Source organism: Ornithorhynchus anatinus, chromosome 2 (assembly GCF_004115215.2).
Source record: "Ornithorhynchus anatinus isolate Pmale09 chromosome 2, mOrnAna1.pri.v4, whole genome shotgun sequence".
NCBI classification, from domain to species: Eukaryota; Metazoa; Chordata; class Mammalia; order Monotremata; family Ornithorhynchidae; genus Ornithorhynchus; species Ornithorhynchus anatinus.
The window spans coordinates 26,558,850-26,578,247 of record NC_041729.1 but is presented as its reverse complement, the minus strand read 5'-3'; the positions used below and the strand labels follow the sequence as shown (position 1 = coordinate 26,578,247).

The 19,398-nt window shown below is 60.0% G+C and overlaps 2 protein-coding genes across 2 annotated transcripts; one reads left to right on the top strand and one right to left on the bottom strand.

Moving 5' to 3' along the window:
• Positions 1 to 490: 490 nt before the first annotated feature.
• TBC1D10B (TBC1 domain family member 10B) lies at positions 491 to 11,296 on the bottom strand. The gene is made up of 10 exons (XM_029058114.1): positions 11,150 to 11,296; positions 10,537 to 11,066; positions 9,862 to 9,961; positions 8,139 to 8,246; positions 7,789 to 7,895; positions 2,978 to 3,092; positions 2,722 to 2,787; positions 2,410 to 2,599; positions 1,329 to 1,483; positions 491 to 1,102 (listed from the first exon to the last, which is right to left on the bottom strand). The coding sequence occupies exons 1-10, from the start codon at positions 11,294 to 11,296 to the stop codon at positions 491 to 493; spliced, it is 2,130 nt and encodes a 709-aa protein (XP_028913947.1).
• A 1,973-nt stretch (positions 11,297 to 13,269) lies between these two features.
• Positions 13,270 to 19,117, top strand: MYLPF (myosin light chain, phosphorylatable, fast skeletal muscle). Its single transcript, XM_007663254.3, has 7 exons — positions 13,270 to 13,495; positions 16,793 to 16,888; positions 17,345 to 17,420; positions 17,698 to 17,802; positions 17,918 to 17,996; positions 18,634 to 18,682; positions 18,908 to 19,117. Exons 1-7 carry the CDS (start codon positions 13,469 to 13,471, stop codon positions 19,010 to 19,012), a joined length of 537 nt encoding a protein of 178 aa, XP_007661444.1. The 5' UTR covers positions 13,270 to 13,468; the 3' UTR covers positions 19,013 to 19,117.
• The last annotated feature ends 281 nt before the right edge of the window (positions 19,118 to 19,398 follow it).

Here is a 19,398-nt window from a genome sequence, read left to right as displayed (position 1 = left end):
GAGCGGCCGGGCCGAACGGGAGTTGGGGGGGCGGGGAGGGTGGGGGGTAGCGGCGATCGGCCCAGAACAGAGCTCTCGGGCCCCTTCCACAACCACCCCCCCCACCCCCCACCCTCCTCCGCCACCCCGAAATGCCGCTGACGTGGGGCAGGGATTCATTCAACCAAACGTGGTTGGCTCAGGGACAGGAAGCAGCAACGGCCACAAAGAACAGGGAAATACTGGAGTTGCCGGGCAGTGGGGGGGAGGATATGACCGGGCCCACCCGGCTGAGGGACGTCGACAAAGTAAACCGGGATGGAGTTGGCTCGGGGTCGGGGGGAGGGTGGAAACGATGGGGAAGGGGGAGCGGGGGAGGAGGGGTGAGTGGCTGGCGGAAAATGAGGGGAGAAGGGGCGGTGAGGCGGTGAAGTTCGTTACGGAGAGGGGAGGGGGCGGGAGGAGGGAACGCCACCTTCCTCAGCAGCCTCACCAGGGTAAGGAGAAGGGGCTAGAAATAACTGTCCTGCCGGCCCTTGGCGGGGGAAGGCCCGTCTCCCCCGTCCTGGGGAGGCGGCGGCGGCCCGTCGGGCTTCTGCCGGAAAGACGCCTTCCGGCCTTGGGCTTTCTTCTCCTGCTTCTGCCGCTCCTTTTCCTGCTTCTGCCGCTCCTTCTCCCGCTCCTTCTCCTGCTTCTGCCGCTCCTTCTCCTGCTTCTGCCGCTCCTTCTCCAGCCTCTGCCGCTCCTTCTCCTGCTTCCTCGACTCCTTTCCCTGGCCCAGGGGGACGCTGTTCCCGGTCGGGGAGGGGAGGGAGGGCCGCAGGCCTTCGGCGGTGACCACGGGGCCCGGGACGGGGCCGGCGCTGGCCCGGCGGACGGGCGGGGGTGGAGAGGGGGCGGCTCCCCCGCGAGCGGCCCGGCTCTTGAGCCCCGGGAGGCTGAGGAGGCTGGAGGAAGGGCCGAGCGGGGGCTGCTGCCTCCGCCGCTCCTCGTGGATGGCCCGGGAGCCGTGCAGGCGGCGGGAGGGCCGGTACTGCAGCTGCCCGCGGGTCTCCTGCCATTTCTTCAGCTGGGCCGTGTTCTCCCGCTCGATCAGGGCTTCCGACACGGGGAGATTCACCACCTGGCGTGTGCGGGGGGCCGCGGTGAGGGCCGGCCCGGCAGGGGGGCGAGCCCGGAGACGAACGGGGGCACCCCAACGCCACTCGGAGCCGGCGGGGATGGGACCGCCTGTGGTCGCCACCGTCGACGGTGTCTCCGGCGTTCCGCACACCGTGAGGGCCCGACGGATAGGGCCGAGCGAACCAACGAGGGGACGGAAGGCGCCGGGGTCCCGACGCCCCACCTACCTCGTGTACCAGGAAGTCCTCCTGCATGCACTGCTGGGGCAGGTTCCTCAGCTGCTCCATGGTCTCGTACATCCCCTGGCAGGAGCGCAGCTTGTCCACCGAGCCCAGGGTGTGCCGCAGCAGCACCAGCGCCACCCGGAAGATGATCTTGACACCTGCGGGGAGGGGAAGGGGGGAGGAGGGGGCAGAGGTCACCGGGAGCTGTGTGTCGGGGAGGGATTCGGTCCTTGAGCCCACAGCCCTCCCTGGTCCTGACCAGGGTACTACGAATACTCCCGATGGTATTGGTGAAGCGCTTACTGTGCGCCAAGCACCGTTCTAAGCGCTGGGATAGGTACGAAGTGATCGGGTGGGACCCGGTCCCTCTCCTACCTGGGGCTCCCGGTTTTAATCCCCAAGTTATTACGGAGGAGGGAACCGAAGACCGGAGAAGAGGCGACTCGCCCAAGGTAAGGCAGCAAAGCAAGCGGCGGAGACGGGATTAGAACCCAGGTCCTCTGACTCCCCAGCCTGGGCTGTCGCCACTAGGCCACGCGGCTTCTCGGCCCAACCCCCTTGGGGATCGAAAGCCGACTCCGCAACGCCACCGCGTTTGGTGGTGGGAGACGCAGACTGCCCAGAGTAACGGGGCCCGAGGAGCAGCGTGGCCTAGCGGAAAGAGCCCGGGCCCGGGCGTCGCAAGGACCCGGCTTCCGATCTCGTCCGCCGCGTCACCAGGGTCGCTTCACTTCTCGGTGCCTCGGTTCCCTCGTGTATCAAATGGGGATGGACACGGTGAAGCCCCGTGTGGGAGGACTGTGTCCGACCGAATTAGCTTCTACCTACCCCAGCGTTTGGTACAGCGCCTGGTTAACGAAAACCATTTAAAAATATAACAACAATGATGATGATGATGACGGCAGACTCCGTCTGATGTGAGAACTTGTTCTGGAGGGGGGGAAGGGGGGACTGGAGGAGATCTGATGGAAGTGAGAAGAGGAGCTGATGGAGAGGAGGGAAGGAGGGAGAGAGGGAATCAGGGATGGAGGGAGGCAGGGAGGGGAGGGCTCGGGGAAGAAGGGCGGCCGATCGCCGGCCGTACCCTCGCAGAAGAACATGTCCCAGACGCGCAGCACGGAGGCCCAGGGCAGGGTGCGGGCGAAGATGCACATGAACCACTCGGTCATGTAGAGCACGGGGTCGATGCGCTGGCGCCGGAGGTGGCGGTGGGCCAGGGGCGAGGCGCGACGCAGCAGGGCGAAGAAGATCTCGCCGTCCAGCTGGATGGCCTCCTGCGCGACACAACCAGCCGCGTTCCCAGCCGCCCCCGGCTCCCCGCGGCTCCCCCTCCCCACGGCGAGACCTCAGAGGACCTCCCCGCACCGGGGCCCACCGCCCCCGACCTCCTACTCACCAGCCCGGCGCTGTAGTACCCGGGAAGGTATTTGTCGCAGATCTGCACCAGGCACCAGAAGGCTTGCTGGAGGGGCCGGATCATAAGTGGACGTGTGAGGGGCGGAGCTGCAGGCCCCCGCCCCGAACCCTCACAGCCACCCCGCCCTCCCTCCCCACCGCCCCGCCCGGGCCCGACCTCCGCGAGCCGCGCTGGCCCCTCGGCCCCTAAATCCCAGGCCCCGGGCCTCCCGCTGAAGTCCGCGGCCCCCGCTGACCTCGGCGGGCATGTGCATGAGCAGGACGGCGGCCACCGGGGCCTGCGCCTGGCAGTAGCCCTCGTCCGGCCTGTAGATGGTGTAGGCCTTCAGGATGCGGTACAGGTCCTGCTGCCTACGGACCAAGGCGGGAAGACTATTAGGGCACCTGGAAATCGGTGCTAATATTAGAGGTGCGTCCCACTACTCCGGAGCAAAATATCGGCCTAGCGGACAGAGCACAGGCCCGGGAGTCGGAAAGGTCTGCGTCCTAATCCCGGCTCCGCCGCTCGCCTGCTGTGTGACCTTAGGCAAATCACTTCACTTCTCTGGGCCTTAGTTCCCTCACCTGGAAAATGGGGATGAAGACCGTGAGCCCCACGTGGGACAGGGACTGTGTCCAGCCCGATTATCTTGTATGTACCCCAGTGTTCAGAACAGCGCTTGGCACATAGTAAGAGCTTACCACAATTATTATTATTAACTGGATATCCGTATGTGCCCCCCCCAGGTGCCAGAGGATGGAGCTGAACACATCATGTAGCTCCAGAAAGGGCCGGTGAGTCGATAAGAGTCGAGGTCTTGGGAATTCAACGGGGAGGTGTGATTTTTTTTAGAAGGGCTTTGAAGATGGGGAAGATTGTGGTTTGGCAGATCTGTGGTAGGGGAGGGAGTGGGGAGCCGGGGGAGGAGGAGTTACAGGCACAAGACAGCCGGGGGAAAGTCGCAGTGAAGATCAGCGAGAGGACGAGGCTAGAGCCGACGTGGCCTAATAGAAGCAGTGTGGCCTAATGGATGGAGCACAGGCCTGGGAGGCAGAAGGGACCCGGGTTCTACTCCCGGCTCCGCCACCTGTCTGCTGTGTGACCTGGGGCGGGTCGCTCCACTTCTCTGGGCCTCGGTTCCCTCATCTGGAAAATGGGGATTAAGACCGTGAGGCCTACGCGGGACAGGGATTGGGTCCAACCCAATCACCTTGCGTCTATTCCGGTGCTTAGAAGAGTGCCTACCAACACAGTAAGCGCTGCACGATACCACGGTTATTATCAGGAGCATCATCTCAGGAGGCTGTGTAGCCGCGGGTAGAAAGAGTCGATACGCAAAATGGGGAGAGTTGGTGGAGGGCTCTGAGGGGGAGGCGAGTAGGAAGTCGGCGGGTCGAGTGACACTTCAGAAACACTTCGATCCCCGCGGCCGCGTGGACGGTACAGGCTGGGGAGGCGGGAGCGGGGCAGCCAAGGGACGAGGCCAACTTCAACGGGCTAACCGCGGGGGGACGGAAGCGGTTGCCGGGTGGGGAAAGGGGTGCCAAGGGGAAATGTCGCGTGGGAAGGACGGGGAGGAATTCAGCGGTCGACCGGGCCTGAGGGCTGACGGGGAGCGCGGGGTTGTGGGGGGGGGGGGGGCTTCTGGGGCAGGGAGGAGGCCGGTGTGACTGACGGACGAGGAACGGTAGGAGCAGGGGAGGGAAGGTGAGGAGTTCGGGGGTTGTGAGCTAGATGAGAGGCCAGGGCGGGAGAGGACTAGTATTATTCATATCGGCATTATTAACGATAACAATAATAACTGAATTTGTTAACCCCTCACTATGTGCCAGGCACTGACTAAGCGCTGGAAGAGATACCAGATGATCAGGTCCCACATGGGGCTCCCAGTCCAAGTAGGAGGGAGAAACAGGGACTGAATCCCCATTTCGTCGTTGAGGGAACCGAGGCCCAGAGAAGCGAAGTGACTTGCCCAAGGTCACACAGCAGGTCTGGGGCGGAGCCAGGGTCACCCACGGAGAGAAGGGAACTGAGCCCACAAAAGCAGATTACATCCCAGAGAGTAAGCAGAGAACAAGAGTAGACAACCCAGCATAGCCCAGTGGGACGAGGACAGGCCCGAGAGTCAGAGGACTTGGCTCCAAATACCAGCTCGGCCGCGTGCCTGCTGTGTGATTTTGGCCAAGTCGGTTCACTTCCCTGTGCCTCATTTTCCTTCAAGGTAAAACAGGGATTTAACACCTGCTCTTTCTCCTACTAGGAGCTCCACGTCAGGCAAGGACTGCACCCGACCTGATTTTCTTGTAGTATTAATAAGGGTTCTGGTGTTTCTTTAAGCGCTGGGGTGGATAGGAACAAATCGGGTTGGACACTGGCCCTGTTCCGCACGGGGCTCACAGTCTTGTTTCTATCCCAGCCGCGAGAAGAGCGCTTGAAATGCAGAAAGGGCTTAACGAATATCATCATTATTACTAACCCGGAGCGGAGCCTTGCCGGACCCTTCCAGTGCCTTTGACCCCACGGCCCACCCCCTTCTCCTGGACGCCCGATCAAACGCTGACCCCCGGCCTCTCCGAGGTCTCCTACTTCTCTGGCCGGCTTCTGATCTCTTTTGCCGGCTTCTCCGCTTCCCGCCTAACTACGGGGGACCTTCGAAGCTCAGCACAGAGAAGAAGTGACTCGCCCAAGGTCACTCAGCAGACGAGCGGCAGAGCCGGGACTGGAAGCCATGACCTTCTGACCCCCAGGCCCGTGCACGTAGACACCACCACCATCCTGACTGCCGCACGATTCCTCAACCTTATCCAAGACGCAACTCTTTCCTTCAACCCACATCTTCAGCCAGTCGCTAAATCTTGGCAACTATCCTCGGTCATTCATTCGATCACATTTGAGCGCTTACTGTGTGCAGAGCACTCTACTAAGCGCTTGGGAGAGTACAACAGACACGATCCCTGCCCAAAACGAGCTTACGGTCTAGAAGAGGGGAGACAGCCAGCCATACAAACAAATAAATTACAGATATGTGCAGAAGTGCTGTGGGGCTGGGAGGTGGGGGGGGGGAGAACCATAGGAGCGAGTCGGGGTGACGCAGAAGGGAGTGGGAGAAGAGGAAAGGAGGGGCTTAGTCTGGGAAGGCCTCTGGGAGGAGATGCGCCCTCAATAAGGCTCTGAAGCAAGGGAGAGCAATTGTCTGGTGATCTGAGGAGGGAAGGCGTTCCAGGCCAGAGGCAGGACGTGGGCGGGAGGTTGGCGGCGAGACAGGCGAGATCGAGGTACAGCGAGAAGGTTGGCGTTAGAGGAGCGAAGTGTGTGGGCCGGGTTGTAGAAGGAGAGTAACGAGGTGAGGTAGGAGGGGGCAAGGTGTTGGACCGCTTTAAATCCAATGGTGAGGAGTTTCTGTTTGATGCGGGGGTGGCTGGGCAACCACTGGACTCTTCTGAGGAGCGGGGTGACTTGTCCTAAAAAGTTTTTGCAGGAAAATGATCCGGGTGGCAGAGTGAAGTAGGGACAGGAGTGAGGAAGAGGCAGGAGGCCGGGAGGTCGGCAAGGAGGCTGACGCAGTCATCCAGGCGGGATTGGATGACTGACTGCATTAGCACCACGGCGGTTTGGATGGAGAGAAAGGGTGGATTTTAGCGACGTTGTGAAGGTGAGACCGAAAGGACTTAGCGCCGTATAGAATATGTGGGCTGAATGAGAGAGGGGAGTCAAGGATAACGCAAGGGTACGGGCTTGTGAGACGGGAAGGATGGCGGTGCCGCCTACAGCGATGGGAAAGTCAGGGGGAGGACAGGATTTGGGTGGGAAGATGAGGAGCTCTGTTTTGGACACGTTAAGCTTGAGGTGACGGGAGGACATCCACAGAGAGATGTCTTGAAGGCGAGAGGAAATGTGAGACTGCAGAGAGGGAGAGAGATGAGGGCTGGAGATGGAGATTTGGTATCTCCACATCTCCAGAATCGGCTCCTTCCTCTCCATCCGAACTACCACCACACGGGTTCAAGCACTGGACACATCCGATCCTGACTACTGCGTCAGCCTCTCCCCTTTCCAATCCTACTTCACTCGGCTGCCCAAATCACCCTTCTAAAATAGCATCCTTCTGTGACGTCGCCCCGCTCCTCAGAGGCCTCCAATGGCTTCTCTAGACTGTAAGCTCGTGCGGCCAGGGTACGTGTCTACCGATTCGACTGTACTCTCCCAAGGGCTTAGTACGGGGCTCCGCCCGCAATAAACCCTCCAAAATAAACCCGATCCACCGATCGCCCGTCTTCCTCTGCATCAGTCAGAAACTCCCGATCTTCAGATTCAAGGCGCTCGATCTCTCCGCCTTACTTTTTCTCACTCCTCTCCAGCTACAATCCAGTCCACACCCTCTGCTCCTCTTATACCAACCTACTCACACTTGCGCTCCCACCGCACGCCGCCTGACCCATCCGCACCCTCCCTCCTTCCTGAACTCCAACCCCTACCTCTCCGACAGACCGGCACTCTCCCCATTTTCCAAGCACTTCGAAAACCGCAGCTCCTTCAGAAAGCCGTTCCCCCGTGGGAATCTCGTACATATCCCTGTCCTCGGTTCCTTTCCTTTACCTGTCTTAATGTCTGTTTCTCCCGTTAGACCGTAAGCTCCTTGAGGGAAGGGATCGACTCTACCGACTCTTTGACTCCCTCAAGCGCTTAGTAAAGTGCTCTGCCCATAGAAGGCACTCAATAAATACCACCGATTGACTGACTGACGTGAGTTAAGGGATGAAATGTGGAAGAGGAGCTGGGGAATCAAACCGAGAAGGGGCGGTGGGTGAGGTAAGCAGAGAGCCCCGTTGGTCTCTGATCAGCAAAAACCAAGCCCGAGGGCGTTTCAAGAAGGAAGGAGGAAGGGTCCAGAGTCAAAGGCAGCTGTGAGGTCAAGGAGGATGAGGCGGGAATATACAGCCTCTGGATTTGGCTCAAAGGGGGTCGTTCGTGACCTTCGACGCCATTCGGCTAGTTTCCCTCCGCCACCCGGCCGACCCCGCCATCCCCCCTCGCTCGGTCAGTCCTCTGGCCGCTAACCCAACTCACCCATGGCCGCCACGAGCAGCAAACATTTCATGAAAGGGGAACTGACGATGTAGATCCTTCTCAATCACATCCAGCCACTTGGGATCCCCGGGGGCTCGCTCTAGTTCCTAAGAGAACGAGATCGGGGGGGGACGTGACTCTCTCTCTCTCTCTCACCCCTTGGGGGTCCACCTCTCCTCCCTCCTGCCGAGAAAGTCCCACTCTCTCCCGGAGCGGACTCAGAACCATCGAGACTCGATCCGCTCGGGAGGTGGGAGGGACAGTCCTCGAGGTGTGAGGCCAGAGGTAACCCGGGGAGGGGAAATGCACCGTTGACCCAGAGTTGACCGACGCCTGTCCTGCGTCTGTACCTCAAATTTCCCCAAATTCTGTTCCAGAAGTTCTTGGCTGTTGGACAGGAGCTGCCAGGCCTTGGCTCTTAGGGATGAGGGGATCCCCTTCCGGCAACGCAGTTTCACCTGTTAAAAGAGGACACCGTGGCGGGCCGGTGGCGGGGAACGATGCTGCTGATTAGGCTCGGCTGCTAGGGGGAAGACCTACTCTCCCCAGCCGGGTCGGTCTCCAGTCAGACACTCACAAGCGCCGGCACGTGTCCCCGATGCCGGCTTGTCGGGTCATCTTGCTTGGCACCTGGATTCCGGCCACCGCTTGGGTGGCCGAGAAGCCGCGGGGCCCGGTGGAAAGAGCCTGGGCCCGAGGGAGTGAGAGCTACTGGGTGCTAATCCCGGCTCCGCTTGCCTGCTGTGTGACCTCCGGCAAGTCACGTCACACAATAATAATAATAACCGTGGATTTGTTAAGCGCTTACGAGGTGCCAGGCACACTACTGAGCGCTGGGGTGGATACAACCAAGTCGGGTTGGCCACGGTCCCCGTCCCACGTGGGGCTCACAGTCTCAATCCCCATTCTACGGATGAGGTAACCGAGGCCCAGAGAACTGAAGTGACTTGCCCGAGGTCACACAGCAGGCCGGCGGCAGAGCTGGGATTAGAACCCGTGACTCCCAGGCCCGTGTTCTCTCCCCTACACCACGCTGCTTCTCACTTCTCTGGGCTTCAGTCTCCTCAACGGTCAAATGGGGATTCAGTCTCCGTTCTCTCTCCTCCACTTGGACTCTGAGCCGCGGGTGGGGCAGGGACCGTGTGTGTCACCAGACTGGCCGGTCTCTACCCCAGCACTGAACACAGTGCTTGGCACAGAGGAAGCGTTTAACAAATATCTGCACCATCACTGGCCGTGAATGCGGTCAGGCAGTGCCACGGGCTGGTTGTCCACCACCCCGTCCATCTCTGCCACCGCTCCCGGGGCGGGAGGGGGGTCTGCTGTTCTCCTCTGCCCGCCCCGCGGGGCCGGCAGACTCACCCTGGGGACGCCGGTGGGCGGCCCGGAGGCTGGAAGCGGCAGAAGCTTCCCCGGACTTGACCTGCCTTCACTCCCGCCAGGCCTCCATCTCACCCTAGACCGTAAGCTCGCTTATGCTGCGTCGGTTATATTGTGATTCTGTACTCCCCCAAGAGCTCGGTACGGTGTTATTAGTAATAATGATAATGTTGGTATTTGTTAAGCGCTTACTATGTGCCGAGCACTGTTCTAAGCGCTGGGGTAGACACAGGGGAATCAGGTTGTCCCACGTGGGGCTCACAGTCTTAATCCCCATTTTACAGATGAGGTAACTGAGGCACCGAGAAGTTAAGTGACTCGCCCAAAGTCACAGAGCTGACAAGTGGCAGAGCGGGGATTCGAACCCATGACCCATGACTCCAAAGCCCATGCTCTGCCCACTGAGCCACGCTGCTTCTCTGTTCTGCCCGCCGTAAGTACGACGGACCGACCCACCCTAGAACGATCCCTTCAGGGGCCGTCCCGCTCCAGATTTTCCTTCTCCTCTCTACAACTCCAAAGGTCTACCCCAGTGGGACTCCGCTCTGCCCTCTCTTGTCACCCCGTTCTTTCCCCGGCCTCTGCCCCGACCACTTGGCGCCGCGAGGTCCTCCCGGGCCAAGCCGTCCACTCTCAGAGAACGGAGCGAAGTCTTCCCGCCAGCCGGGCGTCTCTGCCGCCAGCTCCACGCACCTTCTGGAAGCGCCGAGACAACCACTTATCCCAGTTGCAGAACATCTCCAGCCATTTCAGCTCTCGCTGGCGAGCCACGTCGACGGGGATGGAGTTCTCCCTGGGGGAGGAAGAAGGAAAAATGAAGGGTTCGACAGGCGAAGGCTCCCTCGTCCCCTCCCCCCGCTCTCCCGCCTCAGTCACGCCAGTTCCCCTGAGGTTCCTAAAGCCACAGACTTCCCTCGTACCGTAAGCTCCCAGCAGGGCAAGGACCGGCTGGCTCTATTCCTCGGCACTATCCTCTCCCAAGGGCTCGGCGCGGCGCTCCGCGCGCACGCGGCCCCCGCTCGAGAGTCCCGATTCGCCTTCCCTTCCAGGTTCCTCCTTCCCCTCTTCCCCCTCCTCGGGCTCCGTGACTTTCCGGGTCCGAGACCTTCGGTCCTCGGACCCGCCGCCTAATCTAGACGGGGCACGGCCCCGGCGACCCCGAGGCGAGGACCGTCTCGGTCGGCAGCGCGGAGGGGCCGCTCCGCTCCCGGCCGGTCCCCCGGTCGGTCCCCCGGTCTCCTCTCTTCCCCGCGCGGGGCCGGGGGTCCGCCGGCGTCGCGGGCCGGGTGGCGGGCGCCGTCGACCGCGGTCTCCCGGACGCCGTCCGTCCTCTCGGGCGGGCGTTCCCGGCTCTCTCCCGGTACTCACAGGCTGCCCGAGTACTGGCTGCCCCCGAGGAATCCGTATTTGTCCGTCTTGCGGAGGGCGAGCCCGTTGATCTCCGAGTCGGAGCCCAGGGAGCTGGCGTCGTCCACCAGAGACTCCAGCGTCCCCGACATCAGACTCACTGAGTCCAAGTAGCTCAGGCTGTCGGGCGCCTGGCCTCGCGGGCCGGGGATCCCGGGCCCCAGGCTGGTCGTGGAGCCCAAGTCCTGGCAGCCTTCGGCGGGCTCCGGGGCCGGCGTCACCGTCACCACCGCCACCGGGGCGGCCCGGGCCGCCGGCGAGCGCTCCGCCGCCGCTCCCGTCCCGGCGGGCGCCGGCTTGGGCGCGACGGGCGGCTTGGCCGTCACCCTGCCGTCGGGTCCGGCGGGCGGAGGCGACGCGGCCGAGCCCGGGGCGTCCCGGCGGGCGGCGCCGTCCCCTTCGAGGCCGGGGCGTCGAGCGGAGGCCTTCGTCCGTCGACGGGGCGGCCACGCCTTCCCACCGGGCTCCGGGAGGGTCGGGCGTGACGGCCCTCAGGGTGAGGAGCACCACCGTGGGCGGGGGGGGCGCCCCGGGGAGGGGGGGAAGGACCGGCCGGGCCTCGGCGGGGGCGGGCCAGGGGCACGGGGGCCGAGGCGGCCGTGCTCACGGGGGGCCCGGGGGCCACCACCAGCACGGGCCCCGCCCGGGACGCCCGCGGGGGCGGGGACGGGGCGGCCGAGGCGCCGTGGCGGCGCGGGGGGGCCGCCGGGCCCGTCTCCATGGCGCGGGCCCCGGGACCGGCGGCCCCCTCACATCCCCCCGCCCGCCCGGCGGGACGCCCCCCCCTCGACGGGGGGCGAGGGCGCGGTGGGCCCGGACCCCCGAAGGCGGCGGCGAGGGGGCGGCGGGCGCGACCGGGCGCCTCACGAGGGTCTCCCTCACGCCCTCTCACACCTCCCGCCGCCCCTCCCCCCCCCCACCTCCTCAGTCGGCGGCCGTCTTTGCGCCACCGCGCACGCGCGGCGCTCGGCCTAACCTTTCCCCCCCCCTCCCCGCCCCTTCCGCGCGCGCTTGCGCGCCACCGCGCGCCACTCCCCCCGCCCCTTCGCCGCGCTCCGACCAATCGGAAGGGAGGACGCCGCCGTCGACGGCCAATCGGCCACCTGGATGGGGACGGAAGGTGGGCGTCGGGGGGGGGGGAGGAAGAGGCGAGGAGGGGTGGGGTCCGGAGCCAATCGGAGAGCGAGGCCGGGAGGGGCAGAGAGGTGTAGATGGTCGGTGGGGGCGAGGGGGGCCAATTAGGAAGGGGTAGGGGCTGAGCGGAAGGGGGCGGGTCTAAGAGCCGGGGGACAAATAGGAAGGGAGGGGGCGACGTGATGGACAGCCCCGAGGCGGCCTCTGGGGACCGATCCTCGGCCGGCCAATGGGAAAGGAGATCTGAAAGCTGGTGGGCGGGGCCGCGCCCGGCCTCTCAGCCAATAGGAAAGGCAGAGGCGAGCCGGCCCGCCCTCTCAGCCAATCGGAAAGGCAGGCGCCAGCTGGCCCGCTCCTCGGTTGAAAGGCGGTGGGAAAGGAGGAGGCCCTTGATTGACACCCTCCCCGGCCAATGAGAGCGCCAGGAGGGCCACCGGGGGGCGGGGCGTTAAGTTGGACCGCGTGGGGAGGGCGGGAACCAGCCGTCGATGCCGCGCTCCATGGCGGGAGTCGGGCATTCATTCAGGAGTATTTATTGAGCGCTTACTAGGTGCCGAGCACTGTACTAAGCGCTTGGAATGGACAAATCGGAAACAGATAGAGACAGTCCCTGCCCAATGACGGGCTTACAGTCTAATCGGGGGAGACGGACCAAAGCAATAGCAATAAATAGAATCAAGGCTCGAAGGGCGCCCATTTGTTATTATTATTATTAATAATAATAATAATAATAATGTGGGTATTTGTTAAGCGCTTACCATGTGCTGAGCACTGTTCTAAGCGCTGGGGGAGATATAGGGAAATCAGGTTGTCCCACGTGAGACTCACAGTCTTCATCCCCATTGGACAGATGAGGCCACTGAGGCACAGAGAAGTGAAGTGACTTGCCCACGGTCACACAGCTGACAAGCGGCAGAGCCGGGATTCGAACCCCTGACCTCTGACTCCCAAGCCCGGGCTCTTTCCTCTGAGCCACGCTGCTTCCCAAGCTGGTCGTGGGAATTTATTTCGTGCCGGGAGCGAGGGGGATAATGGGAAATAAATGGAGTCATCAGCTGGTGGGGGCCATTGGGCGGATTGGCATGCCTTTCGACCAAGGAGGCCTCACCTCTTCCCCCCTTTAAATAACCCTCATCTCCCCCCCCCCTCGCCACAACCAAATTGCCCTCCAATCAGTCAATCAACTGTATTTATCGAGCACTTACACTACAGCCTACATCCCTCTGGACACTGAAAAAACAGAATGGAAAGAACATCAATCCCCTTGATACAGGTCGTTGGAGAATGGCCTTCGCGAACACCGTGGCCTGTCCGAAAAACCAACAGATGGATTTAGGAGCAAATTCAGCCAGAGTGAATGACGCGACTTAGATTAGCGTATTTTATCGTGATTATGTTGTCTTGTTTTTGTCCGTCTGTCTCCCCAGATTAGACTGTGAGCCCGTCATTGGGCAGGGATGGTCTCTATCTGTTGCCGAATTGTCCATTCCAAGCGCTTAGTCCAGTGTTCTGCACACAGTAAGTGCTCAATAAATACTATTGAATGAATGAATGAAAGTATTTTGGACACATCATCGGGAGGACTGATTCTCTGGAGAAGTCACCGACGCTAGGGAACGTCCAGGGAAAACGCGGAAGGGGCAGAGCGGCGGCCAGATGGAGAGAGACCGTAACGACGCTAACGGAAGAACCATCAGCGAGGTTCCGGGCTACGGCCAGAGACGGGACATTCCGGAGAAAATGTATCCATAGGATCGCTATGAATCGGACGACTCGACGGCACTTGGTAATGATATATCCCTCTAGACCGCAGGCTCACTGTAGGCGGGAAATGTGTCTGTTTATCGTCGCATTGAGCTCTCCCAAGTGCTTCATACAGTGCTCCGCACACAGTAAGTGCTCAAAAAATATAATCGAATGAATGAACTCCAACAGAATTAGGAGATACGTTCCTTGCCCGGTTTAGAGGGATAGACGGGCATTAATATGAGTAAATAAGTCAGGCCTGGCTCTCCCTCTGGAACTCGCACTCTTCCCAGTATCAAGTCATCTCGCTCTCTGGGAATAAGAGGAGAGATGACCCGATCGGTGATCATTCCCTATTCCACTGACTAATTGATCCGCTCTCTCCTCTGTATCCCCTACTCCTTGGTCCCAGTTCCTTTCCCTGAGTGGGAGACTGGTATCCGTATAAGGTCCGGCAGCTGCCGGCCCTGGGGATCACTGGGGTTGGGGGTGGGGTCCGGTCGGAGGGCAGCTGCTAAGTTTAGGTGACTCGGAGACAACAGGTGGACCGTCCCAGGCTCCCAGAAAGGAAAATGTCTTAGAGGGATCGGCTTGTTGGGGAGGGGGAGGGGCGGTCCCTGGGGACAGCGGGGTCCCAGGAGGAGCTGGGCTTCTCCCGCCTACCCGACGTCCACCCCGTCGGACTCCGTCAGGGTCTCTGGAATCAAATGGTTCCTTCTCTCACACGCTAGCCACCTCCCTAAGCCCCCCCACGTCACTCCCCCCGCCCAATCTAAGCCTATTCCTGATATTTCCTTGACCCCTTTTCCTGATCCTCCTAAACAGGCCCTGTTTTTCCCTCCCAGACCTGCTTCTCTCAGAACCCAGTTGTTCTGCCTTGCTTCTGCCCCTCGGTCAATCGGTCCATCGTATTTGTTGAGCGCTTGCCGTGCGCAGAACGCTGTACAAAGCGCTTGGGAGAGTACGGCATAACAAGAACCCGGATACTCTGCCCACAGGTCCTACCGTTCCCCTAAGTGCTCCTATCTGGGAATAAGGCCGTCGTACTCCCAATCTCCCCTTTCCTTCTTGGTGGCTGGTTGACCGTTCTAATCATTGCCAAACTCTGCTTGACCCCCCTGACCCCGACTTTCCCGATCCATTTCTTTTCTGGACCTCTTTCTGTTAACTATCCTTCCTGCCCCATGTACGATACCCGTGCAGTGCTCTGCCCAAAGTAAGCGCTCAATAAATGTGGTGAATGAATGAATGAATCCCGTCTGCCCCTAGAGTCGGGATCCCCCTCCTAGGCCAGTTGTCCCCATCAGCCCTACCCAAAGCAAACTCCCCCCATGCCCCCCCCACCACCACACACACACACACACACACACACACACCAATCTCCCCATCTCCAGTTGCCACTCTCCCCTTCACTTCTCCAAGAAAGGAGCGGCCTGTGAGCCGAGGCTATTTTGGTATCTCGGGTTGCCATCTCGCCCCTCCGTGTGCCCCCCTCCCGGCTCCTTCCCTCCCGCCCCGACTCCAAGACTCGGCTAGAATTACCCGCGGTATGTTAAGGACCTTCCCCCGGGAGGGCTATATAACCCCGGAGGGACGGCCCCAGCCTCGTCTCTCCGCTTCGGTTCCCTCTTGCATCCCGTCGGAACTGCCATCGGCCCCCAGGGAGAGAGGATATGGTAAGTGAGATTCCCTCCCGCGCGAAAGGGACAGAGCGATTCCGGGAGTCCACCGGTAAGAACCCCGGTCATCTTTCCCCTGGTCCCCTGAAGTGGAAATGGAATCATTCCAAGGGAGGAATGAGAAAAAATGGTTACCTAGAGGAAAGAGAGTGAATGGAGGAAAAGAGAACCCTAAGAGACACTGTGGCAGCAAAACCATTCCTCCCCACCCCGAAATTATAGCGGGGGTAGTACGCGGAAGGAAAAGTCACCACCGTCGCAGAGTAACCAAGAAAGATGTGTCAAATAATCAAGAAAGGGAGGGAGGTGAACCTAGGCGGCTGGAAAGCATCATCACACTCCAGACTGAACGGTATCGTGGAACGTCGAAAGATCAGGGAGTCAAAATTGTTTCCGAAAGCGACCTCGGGTACTTCAATTACGGAAGCATAACTAGTAGTAGAAGATACCGCAGAAAACCTTCTCAGAATTTCCTCAAGTTATCACAGAGAAGAAAGAGTTCTGGAGAATAAGACAGTAAAGAAAGAATCCCGATAATGTGGCTTCAGGAGAGCACAAGGCCAAAAATAGAGTCAGTGTGGTAAAATGACCCCAGATTAATATGCATCCATCTGAGATAATCTCTCGATATTACCTCAAGGCAATGTAATTCCAGACTTAAAACTCAAACGCAGCGGTGAGAAAACTTGGCCAACATGATTTCCCATTACTACCATGAGGAAGAGAGGCAGGTCTATAAAGCGATCCTACCCGATTATAGTAATTGCCCAATTTCCTCAGAGCCCAGTAATTACCGGAACCATATCCTAAGTAGGCTAGACTATTAGGATCAACTATTAAATAGATCCCTAAGTTTACCTCTTCAAACCTAAACCCGTAAATCCTACCGCAAGGTTCGAAGGTCTCTATTAGGGCAGAAATGTTCTCACCGAGAGAGAGGGGATCATTGTCCTTGCGTGATGGGCTTGATGCCATTAGGACTATGCCCTCATTTCCTCTTCTCCCGCTCCCTTCCGTATTCCCGCGGCACTTGGATTTGCACTCTTTGTTCACCCCTCCCTCAACCTCACAGCGCTTTTTTCCATATCGGTAATTTATCCATTTGTATTCACGTCCGTCTCCCTCTCTAGACTGTAAGCTCGTTGTGGGTAGGAAACGTGTCTACCGACTCTGCGATAGCGTACTCTCCCAACTGCTCAGGACAGTGCTCTGCACACAGCAAGCACTCACTAAATACCATCGATCGATTGTTTATCAGTGTAGAGAAGGGAGGTCATTGTTCAAAGATAGTCCCGGAGACCGGGGCGACCCGTCCTGAACCTTGAAGCGATGGTTGTCGTCTACCGAGGGCCCCCCCAGATGCCCCTGAGTTCTTCTACCATCTTAGCCTCTCGCATTAGACCAGTTTTGCCGGAAGCAGGGGAGATCTCGGAGGTTGGATTACGTTACCTCTAAGCCTGTGAGCCGATGAGAGGCTGTAGAAATCACCCGTCCTTATCCCTTTCCAGTGCTGCTCTCCCCTGGACTCCCCCCCTCCTCCAAATGTTCCCGACCGGTCATTCGGCCCGCTGACTTTACCTCGCAGAGAGTTCGAGGGCCAGGGAGGAAGAGACGGGATCTGGGATTTAACCGCCCGGCTTCTTCCCCGCCACTCTTAGGCACCCAAGAAGGCCAAGAGAAGGGCAGCGGCGGAGGGCGGAAGCTCCAACGTCTTCTCCATGTTTGACCAAACACAGATCCAGGAGTTCAAGGAGGTAAAAAGGAGAGGGAACTGGGAGAGGAAGTGGGGTGGGATGAGATCTAGGAATCCCACTTGTTGCTCCAAATTCAGGGACCGAGAGATAACGGAAACTAGATGACCTGCCCCTCCTTCCCCTCCCCCTTCCCATTCCCTCCCCCGCCGAACCCCAGACCCGCCTTTCTCCCTAACCTTGCTCTCTTTGGAATCCAGCATCCTGCCCTAAGCTGTATCCCTGTCCATGGCCCACAGAATGTGCACCTGTTCCCCTGCCGTGAGGGGAAGGGAGAGGAGGGGGGAGAAGAGGAGGATGCCAAGAATTCCTTCTGCAAGGGCAGCCTGGAGTAATGGAGACAGCTGTGGATGGAAGGAGGGGAAGAGAGAGAGCCTAGCACCTGATGGGGGGACAGATACCGTGCCTTTTGAGAGAGGAAAACAGGCTCCCCTTCTCTCCCTTGCCCCCAAACTCCAGGCCTTCACCGTAATCGACCAGAACCGAGATGGTATCATCGACAAAGAAGATCTGAGGGACACCTTTGCTGCCATGGGTAACGGTTCTTTCCGCGTGGTTCGCCAACCTGACCCTACAGGCCTTCTCTTCTCTCCCTCCAGCCTTCAGACCCAGCTTCCCTCCCCCCTAGCCTCCTCCTCCCTTGTAGCTCCCCGGAACTCACCCTCAGGGTCTCTCTCCGCTGACCCCCTCACCTTCAGATCGCACACCGTGGCCTCCACAACCCGGGCCTTTGGCCACCCGACCCCCTTAGACTCCGCTCCCTTCCCCGAACCACGGTGCCTTGGCATTCAGCCCCCGTCGCTCCCTGCCAGGCCGTCTGAATGTGAAGAACGAGGAGCTGGAAGACATGATGAAGGAGGCCAGCGGCCCCATCAACTTCACAGTCTTCCTGACCATGTTCGGAGAGAAGCTAAAAGGTAAAGCGTTTGTCCTTCTGGCCCCCTGGGCCTAGGAGTCTCTCTGCCCCCCGTCTTCCCTCCCACGTTCTAAGTTTCCTGGGCCTCAGTAACCTTTAACCTTCCCCCCGTCCAGGTGCCGACCCCGAGGACGTCATCACCGGAGCCTTCAAAGTCCTGGACCCCGAAGGGAAGGGATCCATCAAGAAGCAGTTGTGAGTGGCTCAGCTGCCCGACCTCGTCCCCTATCACCGGCCCCCTACCCCTAGCCCTGTCTCCATCTTTTTCAACTGTGGTGTTTGTTCAGCGTTTATGCTGTGCCAACCGCTGTTCTGGGGCCTATACGCGATAATCAGTTTGGACACAGTCCCTGTCCCACACAGGGGGGCTCGAAGTCTAAGCGGGAGGGAGACCAGGTGTCGAATCTCCAGTTTAGAGATGAGGAAACCGAGGCGTAGAGAAGGTAAGCGATCTGCCCGAGGTCACTCAACAGGCAGGCGGTTGAGCCGGGATTAGAACCCAGGTCCTCTGACTCCTAGGCCTGTGCTCTTTCAGCGTCTTTTATGCCACTGATCCGCCGGGTCAACCCCCTCCTACCTCAGCCAGCTCTAGCCTGTCCTGTCCTCCGTCCCCCCTTCTCTCCCTATCATTTCCCTTTATTCCTTCCCTTCCCTCTTTCCGAGTCTCATCCCTCACGGGGGCGGTATCTATTCTCGAGTGCTAACCTCCTTCCTTTTCCTCTCCTCTTTCTCCTATCTCTCCGCCCCATCTTCCCTCCCTCCTTCCTTCCCTCCCCCCTTCTCCCCATCATTCTCTCCCTTCCCCTCTCCCTTTCTCTCTGCTCTTCCCCAGCCTGGAGGAGCTCCTCACTACCCAGTGCGACCGATTCACCCAGGAGGAGGTGAGTTTTAGGAGGGAAAGTCCTTGGATGTAAGGGGAAGGGAGTGGGGGGGGGGGGGCGGTGAGGAAGCTAAGGGAGAAACCACTTTCACGGGAAGAAGGAAGAAAGGGGGAAAGGAGCCAAGAGGGAGAAAGCTTTAATATCCTATGGGGGGCAGAGGAAGAGAAGAAGGAAGAAACTTGCCCCCCGTAGTGATGCCCCACGCCCCCTTTTCCCGACCCTCAGATCAAGAACATGTGGGCAGCCTTCCCTCCCGATGTGGGTGGCAACGTGGACTACAAGAACATCTGCTACGTCATCACTCACGGGGATGCCAAGGACCAGGAGTAACGTCTCTTCGGGCCAACGGCCCCCCGGCCTGGGCTAATCCGGCGGCTGATTCCCTTCCCCACCCCACCCCCCAAATAAAGATGCGTCTCTCTGTTTCTTATCTACCATCCCCCCCCGATATCTCTCTGTCTAGGAGGGAGGAGAGTGGCCCGAGAGCAGGGAAGAGAAAGCGGCTGGATATGCTCCCCGTTCGGGATCAGGTGGCTGAGTTCCCGAGAGAGGAGTGAGAGCCGGAACGGGAAGGTGGGAAGAGCTGGAAGGTGCTAGGCAAGACTTCTGGGCCCCAATCTCCATTCCTCTGTCAACCTCAGGGTCGGGATCGGAAACTCCCCCGGCGCCTCTGGCTGGCACACTGGTATCAAGGTATCGTGGATGAGGAGCCAGAA